The sequence below is a fragment of the Akebia trifoliata genome, chromosome 16 (genome assembly GCF_017979445.1).
Source record: "Akebia trifoliata isolate Shusen 1 chromosome 16, ASM1797944v1, whole genome shotgun sequence".
In the NCBI taxonomy this organism is placed as follows: Eukaryota; Viridiplantae; Streptophyta; class Magnoliopsida; order Ranunculales; family Lardizabalaceae; genus Akebia; species Akebia trifoliata.
The window spans coordinates 18,166,882-18,179,654 of NC_141390.1; the positions used below are offsets into that span (position 1 = coordinate 18,166,882).

The 12,773-nt window shown below is 34.2% G+C and overlaps 1 protein-coding gene across 8 annotated transcripts; it reads right to left on the reverse strand.

The window, feature by feature from the left end:
- Nucleotides 1-224: 224 nt before the first annotated feature.
- LOC147382699 (uncharacterized) lies at nt 225-6,128 on the reverse strand. Of its 8 annotated transcripts, none has more exons than XR_015173849.1 (7): nt 5,664-5,925; nt 4,219-4,306; nt 3,870-4,113; nt 3,198-3,326; nt 1,278-1,365; nt 626-682; nt 225-525 (listed from the first exon to the last, which is right to left on the reverse strand). XR_015173849.1 is itself a non-coding variant. In XM_086428899.1 (7 exons), the coding sequence occupies exons 3-6, from the start codon at nt 4,028-4,030 to the stop codon at nt 658-660; spliced, it is 369 nt and encodes a 122-aa protein (XP_086285025.1). In that variant the 5' UTR covers nt 4,031-4,113; nt 4,219-4,295; nt 5,664-6,128; the 3' UTR covers nt 225-525; nt 626-657. The 8 variants fall into 8 exon arrangements, 2 of the variants coding, with proteins under 2 accessions (XP_086285025.1, XP_086285024.1); XR_015173848.1 differs by having other exon boundaries at nt 1,278-1,354; nt 3,221-3,392; nt 5,664-5,912; XR_015173846.1 differs by having other exon boundaries at nt 3,221-3,392; nt 5,664-5,912.
- Between the last annotated feature and the right edge of the window lie 6,645 nt (nt 6,129-12,773).

Here is a 12,773-nt window from a genome sequence, read left to right on the forward strand (position 1 = left end):
CAGATGGGGGATGTCTTTTAAATGGAACCCATGATTTGGACAACTTGAATTTACAATTGTACAGCATCATTTATCCTCAATTTCACTCCTAAATTCATATATATATATATATATATATATATATGAGCCCTTCATCATCCTCAATGGTTGAAACTGAAATTTCTTACTTTGATTTCTACATTTCACACATTGCTTAGGCATCCATATCAATGCAAGGTCAGGTATTGTCATCATAGGGAATTCTTATTTTTTCCACAAATTCACATTTAGCAGTAATACAGCTGAAGATAAGCATTTTTTTTTTCAAAAATGAAAACTATTTAATGTAGTCTAATATATTGAGCAAACACTCACAAGAACGGCTTATACAAAGGAAGGTTGAACATATGGTCAAAATTCAAAAATACAATAAATTGAACAACGAGGTGAATTTATGCACAATGGACATCTCGCAACTACCTGAGCGAAGACAGAATCCCTAGAACAACCAGTGTTTCCTCCTAGGCTTGTGCTGAATCTGGGCATCTGCAACACAGGTAACACAAAAGTTCAGAGACACAAAAGTAAATCGACGAACTTCTCCAGGAAATCAACTGAAAGCAACAAGATTCACTTCAGCACTAACCCTTCATTTCGTATAGTGAATTGTAATGTACTTCAGACCAAAAACTTAACCAAAGTTCTGCATTGAGGAAAATCTCACTGTTAAAAAAGGATTAACTTCATGCAATTATAGAAAAATATATTCACATCATACTTCCAATTAAAGAACTACTCTGACAGAAGAAACAAACTCCACAAATCTACCAAATGCACGCTTAGTTCCCCCCTCGAAAAGTACCAAAACCAAGGTAGACTATATCTTGCTCAAAACTTGAGCATGTGTCGACTTGGTGATTTGAGTTTTCAACTTCACTAAACCTAAGCTACCTCCACAACTCTATCTGAAGACTTCGATGCAAGTAAGTCAACTTGTTGAGTATTCAAGTAGTTGATTGAATTTACATGCCATGTATCATGGTCTACCCCTTACAGAAGCCAAAGAACTGATCCCTGGCCTAGCTATTCTATGTAAATAAAGTAGAATTTCTAAACAGGTAAACTCATTTCTTTAGTTGCTGAGCACTCTTAACTTCCTGAAATTGGAACAAAATCACTGGGAGTGCAAGACAAAGGACAACAATATTGTCCTAGTGAAAATAGAAGAAATTGTGTTCACCACACAAGCATTGACGCCTATTAGCATATAGGAAAGAATTGGGATAAGCTGAGGTCACCTGAGGAAGGTCTGTATGGTTGGTGTTAATAGTTGGAAGCCCAAACAGTTAAGCACTTGAGTCTCCATTTTAAGTACCTGTTACTTTACTGAACAGTCAAGCAAACTGATCAAGAAACAATCTATGGGTCCATACGCAATATTGTGTAAATGGATTAGATTCTATGAAATTAAGCAGATAGACAAACAAAACTACCACTACACATATAGATCCAACAGAAAAGGCTTCACAGTTAAAATTTTATGTGACAAGTTAAATTATTCCAATCTAAAAATTTGTTAAATTTAATAAATAAATAAAATAAATAGCAAAACCAAGATCAAAAGCACATACACTAGTAAACAATACATTTCAATGGCATCCAACTTCCTAAATTCATCCACAAACTTGATTATAACAATTTTAAGATTTTTGATTAAAAGGGATGACACCACATGAATTGGATTCAATCCCTATCCAGCATCTTGTAATCTTAATAGTTTATATATAGAAGTATCTAACATGATGTAAAACCTTTTTAAGGCTGAAAGGAGCTCCCCTCGTATATGTGGGAGTCTCAAAAGGACTTTGGGCACTTCTGCATAGCATTTGACATATCTAGGAACTATCCTCACAGTAAACATCCCATTAGTTGAAGATTATGTCTTCAAGTGGGAGGCTCTTTGCAATGATTAATCTTTAGCTTTGTTGTTGTGGGCTGTTTTATTGTTTCTCTTTGTCGCTTTTTTCTTTGTTTTTTCTTCTTTTTGTCTTGGGTAGGGGCCACCTCAGCCTCTAGTCTTTTTAATCAATAAAATCTTATACTTATCAAAAAAAAAAAAACCAAGTACAACTTCTTTCATCCAAGAAATTGCAAAGATATGCAACAGAAAATAAGCAAGAATATGCACAAGCGCCAGAGAATTGTGAACCCCTAGACAGGCATTGGTATACAATAACAGGGCAAGAGGCAGAATCACACCCCACGAGCCAGAAAAGACATCCATGCAAGCTAGTGCAATGAGACCACACAAGTTCAGACATACTTAGAAAATCAGCACTATTAAACAAAATATCTTACAAATACTGAAGTGTGATTCATCCCACAACTGATGAAGCTGATAAGCATGCAAAAGCAATATGTGGATTTGGCATGATTATTTTTCCGTGGGGAGCGTGGGGGGGGGGGGAGACAAAATTGTAGAAAGGAGAAGTGTACATAATAGAGTTGAAATGGAGAAAGAGTACCAGCATAGAAAGAGAGGATTCAAATCACTCAATTGAAAAACCACTTATCAAGACTTGGACATCACACCATGTAATGTAGCACAAGGTGCAAAGCCACCATAAACAATTGTTTTCATTACATTATTAAAAAAAAAAAAAATTTAAATTAAAAGAAAGAAATATAAGGAGTATTGGTACAGGGTTGAATGGCATCCTAAGAGAATGCCTAATCCTACTTTAAATGTCCTAGGATTCTTCTAGAGCTTCTTGAGTATTAACTTGTCTGACTAAAATAAGAAACTAGTTAAAAAAAAACTAATTTTAGATATTTAGAAAATCTGGTTTCTAGTGGTCTCCACTCACAAGTTGAATGAGCTGAGCCATGAAATAAACCGGACACCCAGTGGGCTGGTGGTTGGGATAATGAATGGCCTGGGCAATTTTGATCAGCTCATGTGTCTACTTCTAAAATCATTTTAGAATTCATAACAATTACCACACCTATCACATTTACAACTGACTAAAAAACATTAAAATTCCATTCAAAACAAGAAAATAACAATAAAAAATTTGAACACGATAATACGAAAATAGTATATATAGAAAATGCACCAGTTAGTCAACTTCCAAACACTTGTCAACAATGTATTCAAAATGATAACAAACCAATTCCTTCATTACAAAATGTAGCTGAGTTAGAATAAGATAAAGTACCAGCAGCAGATTTCAGTTCATACGGGGGCACTGTAAAAGCTGGCCTCTCTCCGAGTAAAACATTTGATACAGTGGATGATATAACAGAGGCCAATATTATCATTGCAGTTGTAAATGGAGGGGAGTTTTCTGCACGAAGAGGCCTTAATACTGTTTCGATGGCAAAAAAACAACTAGCAACTGCCGCATTAAATCCTGAAAATCGAAAAGAGAATCTCAACGATTACTATATGATAGGAAATATATCCAAGGTGCCAATAATGATCTTACACTGATTAAATGAACAGATCAAGAAAAAAAAATTTACATTGCATTTTATATAGAGAGTGAGGGATTACGGATCTTAAATAACCAGACAGAAATATGATAAAATGGGTGGCAATCACTTTTAAGGTTAGTTCTAATATCCCCATTTTATTAACATGGATAAGCATGAGGACCAATTCCAACATAAGTCCTGGTATGCATGGCAGTATCACCATTTATTTTACCTTTTAGAAAATCCAAATCAATGGAATTTCAACATGGAAGTTTCATTACAACATTCCCTTATAAATTTCTAACGCTTGCATAGTGTACTAGTGTACACTGTCATTGTGACACTAAAAATGCTACTATGGTTTTTTTTTTTGTGTGTGTGGTTGTGGGGGATTCAAATTATGTGAAACATACCGGATTATTTGCGGCAACACCACCATCAATGAGATCGAAAGCTCAAGTTTTTCCAGTGGAGTCTTTGGTTTCGAAATAATGTGCAGGGAGAAATGTAGGAGCTGCTGAAGTGCTGAGGCAGATGTCCGATAATTTAGCATCTTTGGAGATACATGTGCCATAATTTTGATACATTCCTAACACAACCAGTTCCCATGATCATGTCAAAGTAGTCTGCGATCCTCACTTCTGGTCCATCGATCTCCTATAACCCAAAAATTCATGCTAGCCTTATCAATCACTACATCACTTAAATGTATGAAAATTTTAAATTTCAGGTGAGGAGATTAATTAACAAGTTTTTGTGTACCTGAAGTTTGTATTCAAGGGAGGCAAGGATGGTTCCTGGAATTATCCCTTTTATGCCGCCTCCATCGATACTCAAAACTGAAATAATCCTACCAGCAGTTGCAGATGGAGCAGAAGCACAAACAAAGTAAATTAAACTATGTTGTTTACAATATCTACTTAGCATTCCATAACCAAAAAGAAGCACACAAGGATCAAAGCATCACAATGCCTACTGTGGTTTGATACATTGAACCATAAGTTGGGTTTAAATATAATTAATGTGTGTGACAATATTGACTAATGGGTTCATGGGTGGGTTCGATTTCATTCAATTTTAAACATATCTATGAGTTTACATTGATATAAGAATCAAAAGCTCAACATTGCAAAATAACTTCCTTTGGTACAAGGGAGACAATACTAATACATGACTATCATTGTCATCCTTCCACTCATTAGCCACAACTGCTGCAACTCGATTTGCCATACATTGTATACAACATAGCTAGTAAGTAACCTTCGATATATAACTACATTACCAAACATATTGACTTAAAACAAAGTGCATTAATAATTGCACAATCCGATACAACTAAAACTAGGGAAACAACTAGTCAACTATTGATGAAATATTTGCTTATTTGATCATTAAATGAAAACTTGGGATTTTCCATTTATTTTTAAATAAAGTAAATCAAAAATGAAATTCAAGCAAATTAAGGCTTCACAATCAAATCTTTGTTTGTTTTAAGTTTCCTAGTGTTTAGGAAGTGACCTCAAGATTGGACCTCACATCACACACCCTGACGTGAAAGTGGATGGGAACCATAGATGCTTTTCATAGAGATACGAGTGAAAAAGCATCTATGATTCCTATCCAATTTCACATCAAGAAGTCCGATATGAGGTCACTCGAGCACGACTCTTTTTCTTATGTTTAAGGCGATCAAATCTGTGAGGTTCAATGTGAGTTTGAAAAGTAGTGTTCAACTTGTTGACAATATACTATGGTAACATAATGACTTTATGCGATTCCGGATGATTTATATTTTGTAGACAAACTAACACTAACAAAGCTTCTTTTGTTATTATCAGAGATTTATTTGTGGTGGGAGATTTATACAGATCTGAGAGTAAACTTGATAATCTGAGTGAGTTCTCAGATTTGATAAGCAGAATTGGAGAGTGATGGTCTCCTGAAATCTGATTTTGTCCAAATGAATATTAGTTAGCTATAAAAATGAGAAATTAGGGTCTTAGTTTGAAATTTAACCAAAAATTGAATTAAAATCATTGAAATTGGGATTTTGGTTTGAAATCAAACCAAAATTTGAATCAACACTATAGAAATTAGGATTATACAGAAAAATCAACAAAATATGCAGGAAAACAAAATATGCAGAGAAATCTAGGGTTTAGGGATCGATTGAAGAGAAAAATTCACAAATATGTATGGAAACATACCTAAATTTTCGAGGTCGAAATCAGATCGGATCTGTTTAGTTGAACCCTCACGCGTTTGAGAGATCAAGAGAGAGAGAGAGGCAGAGAGAGATCGATAGAGGCTTCATTTTCGATTTGCAAACGAGAGAGAGAGAGTGAGGCTTCGTTTTCGAATTTCAGACGAGAGAGAGTGTGAGATTTCGAGTCTCAGACGAGAGAGAGTCCGATTCGTTTGAGACGAGAGACGAGAGACAGCGAGGGTGAAGAAAACGAGAGTTTCAAATAAACTTCCAGCAAGAGTGAGTGAGTGAGTTAACAATTAGAGTTAGTGAGTTGAGTGAGTTAAGAGCTAGAGCTAGTGAGTTGTGCGAAATAAACATTATATAGCGACGGTCAAACTTTGACCATCGCTAACAGTGGTTGTGATAGCCAATTTTTCTTGTAGTGCATCCTTTGAAGATTCAAGAAGAGCATATTAAAAAGAGAAGATCTCAAGGACATGATAGGGTTGAAGACAAGCTAATGTAATTTAATTCCCTTTTCTTTTCCCTTTATCCCCCTCATTTGTCTCTCCCCCCTTTCTTTAATATTGGTTTAGAAATGATTAGCCTCTTCTACTTCTTGTAGATCAGGCTTCGGCTCGGTCAAAAATACAAAGGTTAAAGCCACTTTAAAAAAGAATCCACCTTCGTTAAACCATCTTCACATTTTGCACACAACGATTCAAATCAATTTTGAAGCTAAAGGTAATTGGGCCCTTCTCATTTTATGAAAGTGGGCCCATAATCACCAAAGCTCACACTTTTCAAAACATGTGTTCTTTAGGCAAGACATGAATAAAATACCTATCTCAATGAGTTGGCCATCATGATCTAAGCCAAAATCAACATTCCCTTACATTTATGGGTGTAAATCTTATTTTCTGGAATTTTTTTTTTTTTTTTTAAATGGCCATGATTCGAAGGCTACCCCCCTAAAGTGGAGAAAAATGGGTATCTAACACCTTTACTAATCTCTAATCTAACCTCTTTCCTAGACTTTAGAGAGACCGACACCTTTTCCAAATTATGAAAGTCACTACTTTGCCTAAAATCATTTTTTTCAAATTCTTATTCAAATGGACATTCACATCCATTTCTTAAAAATGAATAGTAGCGACTCCAAACCACATAGTGTTGATATTTCAAACTCGAAAATCGCATACCTACATATTACATATGAGTTAATATGCCTTACATAAGGGTTCGATTCTCAGTTAAACCAGTCCAAGTTGCACCCCTAATGTTATTAGTTGCATGAGGGTGACCCATCTTAGATGCAATTCCACCACCACATGTATGTGTAGTTACCATTATCTTTATTGTGAACCTTGGATTAACACGAACCGTTGATGTGTGTAACCTCCATGGACAGTACCCATCAGCTTTGCGCTTTGTAGTTATTCATATTAAATCATTCTTAATAAATAAAATAACAAAATTATAGGTTATTGCGTATTGTCTAAAAGCTTCATGATGCATTTTTTGTCACGAAATTCTTGTCCCACTCCAAGAATATTTTCCTCCTAAAATCATGTCAATAATAGTGCAGCCAACTGCATATATTTTGGTGGTTGCTAACTAATTATATTACTTGTTGGATCTTTTTCAATGCGCTCATTCTCAATTTTCACTTGACCTACAAATGTTGTAGTTCTTGGACCTTCGGTGGGAATCCTTCTAGTGGCCCTGATTATCTCATACATGTACAGTGACCAATATAAATCAATCACAAAAGACAATGCTCTATCACTAGATAGATAATCAAACTTTATTGTTTCAGGAGAGGATGTACTTTAAACATATATCATCATATTGTAGACTAGTAATTTCAATCACTTTTTATTTAAGCAATGCAAATGTATCATTGCAGTGAATGGTTTCCAATTTAAAACTACCATCACCCTCAACGTAAGTTGTGGAGCCATTATCCTCACTAGTTGAAAACTAACCATTAAATCTCAAAATAGCATTTATAATATCTTCTTATGGTGTTATAAAACCTGATGCAAAAAAATATATATATAGTTAGTGAAAAGAATAAATCCAACATATAAATGAATATTTAAAACTCGTCGAGTTCATGATTTTGATTAATAAATTGTCGAGATCAAAATAATTATCATCTAGTTGGCCATTTTAATATTGTCAAAAACGAAAATGTCGAACTCGACAGTTTAAATTAAAATCGTCGAACTCGACATTTTTGTTAATTTAAAATCGTCGGGTTCATCGCTTTTAAATATATAGTATCTAGTTCAACATTGATAGACTAACTTTCCGATTTTTATATAAACACAATATATACCTCTTAAAAAATGATATAATGCAATGCAAGTTGTTCCTTCCCCTTCTAACCCCGAGCTACATGATGTTTTATGAAACCCTAACTATTTTCTTAAATATTCACAAAAAAGGAAATGTGTGTTCGCAATAAGAGTCACAACACTATCTAAATTTAGGTTTATACCCAAAGGGAATTTTTGCAATTTTTGTTGAAGGATATGTGAGAGCTAAGGTTGAGGGACAATTTAGATAGAAAAAGTTCACTAAATAGATTATTAGGAGACCGCTCAAAACTTGGGGACTATTTAGAAAGAAACCCCTCCACGAGGGTCCATTAAATAATTTTCCCTATAATAAATCTATGCATGTAAAAACACACGATCCCAACAATGTAGATAGAAAATCCAAACCATCGAGATAAATATCTTTGAGATAAGTATTATTGGGGTACACATAAATCCCAATTGTTGAATTTCATGTGTTACACGATCATAACTCATCAAAACCTGACCCTATGTAGGTTCCGATAACTCATGAAAAAATACATAATCCTAACTATGTGAGCACAAAATCTAATGGTTGAATTTTTTTTTCCTTGAGACAATCATTATTGATATAATAAATGTCCACTACTGGATATCATGTTTACACGATTAGTATAATTTGTTTGTTTATGAGTTATTCTTTACGAGTCATTGGATCCCTAAACACACACACACACACATGTGTTGATATAGTTTTTTTTCATGAGTCATTCTTTGTTTAGTTTCTTTGGATTTTATTTTTAGTTAAAAGAAGAGTTGAGAACCAACTTTTATAGTGTAGTTGCTTCTATAAGTTTTGAAAGCTAAGAGAGACTCCATATATTTTAGTTCAAGAAACTCCTTTGAATCGTCATATCATAGCATGCATTCACTACACACATGCATGATTTACTAGTCTTATTGACGTTTATCCAGCATTGTCAACGAGAGAAGATCTCTAGGACTTGACCAATATTTCAAATCGATGAGAGTTTACACTCAAGGATCCAATAGATGCTCAAAGCATCACACCAGCATACACTACACTTTGATTTTATCGAAGTTTAGTATGTTTTTATCGTTCTTCATCAGCAAAAGTTTTGAAACTCTAGGACCTGACACTCTTAGTTCGAGGAGAATGAAAACTCCAGGATCCAGTCGTTCTGACTCGTTGAGAAATCAAGCGGCAAAAATGTAATGCCTTTACTTTAACATTTAAATACTCTCATCCACCATCAAGACTAAGTCTTGGCTCAGTTGCACGTATCCTCTATCAAAAAGAAGCATATGTAGACACCTCATTTTTGCACTTACTTAATTAATCAACTCATCAATTCAATTGTGGCAGTTCCTGATAATGGACGAATATTCTAAAAAAATTTATTTGTTACTAAATATGTTTTCATAGTTTAGAAGAGATATTTTATACAAACAAACATTAAAATCACATTACATTGGAAAAATATGACCCAAAACATAAAAATTATCATTTTGATACTAAAAGAAGTTTTACAAAAAAAAAAATCATCAAAAAATGATTAAATTATCAAAGTACCCTTGACACTAGAACACCCCTAGAGGTTACATTACGCTTAAAAAAATCTTTTTAAATACGTAAAACAACAAATTAAAATCAAATAAACTATTTCGTCAATTTTCACAAAATTTAACAAAATTACTAAAATGCTCCTGACAGGATCTACAACCATTTCACACTAAAAATACATAAGTAATATAAACCAATAATCTCATCGAATTCTTTATGAAAAATTAATTTTGAAACATCCCAAAATATAAAAAATCGACATTATAATACAAAAGCTACCTTTGAAGGCAAAATAGTAATTTTTCAACTCTAAAATTCGAAAATTTAAAATTAATAATTAAAATATTAATTAATATAAATTGTAATCTTAATAAATTAAATTAAATTCTTTTAACAAATAAATTCAATTAATTAAGTCCATTGGCCCATTTTAAGTGGGGGCCCATTTATTTAAGTGGGGCCCACATGATATTTAATTAAAGAACCCTCCACCAGGAGTATCAAAGAATTCAAAATAATATAATAAAAAATCCCCCATAGGGGGATTCTTGAAAAAATTAATTCTTCGTAAGTCAAAAAATTTAATCCAAATAAAAACTAATTGAAACTTTATTTAAACCACTAGAAGATTAGTTAAAGATAAACTTCTTATCTTGAATAGACTTAATCTAACCTTAATTTTACGAATAAAACTCTTTAAAGGAAGAACTCTATTGCCTAATCTCGTAAGTCTTGAGAAACCTTAGAAAACAAAAATAAAAAAATCTCCCAAAATCCTAAATTTGAAGTCTCAAGTCCATACCTAAACCCCAAGTCTTCATTTTTAATATAAAAATACTCAGAAACCCTAAAAAAGCACTATGAAAAACTAAAAAATATTCAAATTTAAAAGAAAAAATTCTCATATAGAAATTCGGGAATAGATCTAGAAGCGGATATAAACTGAGAAGATTTGCACGATGAACGTTTACCATCAATCTCTGAGGGAACCAATCGTCGCAATTGCCCAAGTAAAATGGGTAATTTTTCTTATATTTATTCTAAATTTATGCCATTTTTTCAATGTAAATCTTTAAGAATAGTAGAGACTGACTTTCGTTGGGTAGGATTGGTGTCTAACACCTTCAAATCCCATAACTTGATCCTTGTACCCATAATCTCTTTGTAAGTTTGTGTTTCTTATCTATTTAAAATCATCTTTGGTTCTTAGGCCATAAAATTAAGTGGTGACTTCCAAAAATCGGATCTGCACTCGTGGATCGAGAACGCGTTCACTTATAGTTTTTCCCTGTAATTTAATTTCATTCTCTCTTAAGGGTGCTTTACACTATCAATTTAATTAGAAATTGAAGATTACAGTGTTGGTCTCTCTAATTAAAATTGACTATTGAATCATAGGGACAGACATCCATTCAACACCACAACATTTGTGTGGAGGGGTCAAATTTTCCTTAGGACAACGCATTGGTCGCGTGCCTCAATCTGCACATTCAAATCTGGTTCTACTAATCTATTATTGCTCGATCCTTATATTTATTTTAAATTACAAAGATTAGAGATAATCGGAATTTAATTCAAGTAGGTCAAAATTTTCAAATTCCGTTCATTGAATTGCATAGATTTACTTTTGGTTGCAACATTACACATTGTTAGAAACAACAAAATTCAACAGTTGAGATTTACTTTTGGGATGAGTCTAGATATGTGTAATCATGATACCCATAGATCCATTGGATTTGATGTTTGAAAGGGAGGACCATGCATTTCTACTTGAGACGTTGAACTTGACCCTAACATCCAACACTAGGGAAATCTCAATTCCATGGAATTTGAAATTCATGGGAAAATGGTAGTGCAAAATAGGTATGGTTGGAAAATCAAATTCCATTATTTGATTTCATCTAAGCAACACCAAGGAAAAATTATGTGGAGAGAGAGAGAGAGTTGATGATGATGATGGTGACGACCGAGATGGGGGAGGAGGAGAGAGAGGTGGTCAGCGATGATGGTTATGGCGGTGGTGACGGGGAGGGTGGGAGTCAAATGTGATGGTGGTTGTGGGGTGATAGGAGGGAAGGAAAAAAAATATAGGAAATTAGAATTTTAATTTAATGATGGAAATTAGAAGTGAATTTCATTTTTCTATAGGCATAGATGGGAAGATGAAATTCATTGTCACGCCCCGAAATCCCAACACGAATCCCTATGATTCATCGGTTAGAATCTCGAGGTGTGAGGTAATCAATCACACAATCTGATAGAACATTCATAAATAATAATACTTATGAAAAGAAAATATACGCAGCGGAATAAACATTTAACTAACATCTATACGAGAGTCTAGAGTAAACAGAAGAAATCGACAAACACTGATATAAGTCAAGATCTTTAATCTCATAATTCATCAGGTTACAAAAATTTCTAAACTACCATGTTTCTTATCTACAACCAAAAACCGCTAAGATCCTCTACTAGTCCTCAAAGACATGGCGGCGGCAAGACATCAATCTGATCCTCCTCAAGGACCTCCTCAAAAGACTCCTCAAAGAACGGTTCTTCAAAAGTTGAATAATCTGAAAGGGGAAGGATAGGGTGAGTAACAGGGGAATGTTACTCAGTAGGATGAACGCCGTTCTAACAACGAGTCATACATGCACGAGTAATCAGTTGAACAGTTAAATAATGTAAGTTTTTCATAATGTAACATACGATAAATGTCTAAGCATATTCAATAAACAGTTAAATAATTTCAACCTATCATTTCTATCATTTAAAGTAGCATATGCATCTTTTAAATGAAAACATCTATCAATCATTACAAAATAAGAAAAAGATACATAATAAAAACACGGCGGTGTAATCGATAAGAGAGCAGAGGAACACGCCGATATAACCGCCTCGGCTATGGCAATACGATATTCCAAACTTAACCTCCGATGTGGAATCCCATCGTTATAATCTGATTTTGTGGCCGGTCTAGCATACCACGGTTGGATGACCATTTATCCGGCTCAGACTGGCCGTTGACCAAGAACCCAATACTGAGTTCAACTAACGGTGAGGTCGACCGTTTGACGACTACAGACTAAAAGTGATCACTAACTAGCCCAGGAGACCCCTCGCGTCGAAGCCTATCAAGAGGCAATGCATGTGAACCCCGCCTAGCTCTACACTATACAGAGACCGCCTTTACACACAACGTTTCCCAGGAAATAAGTAGGAGAAATTCCCGGATTTC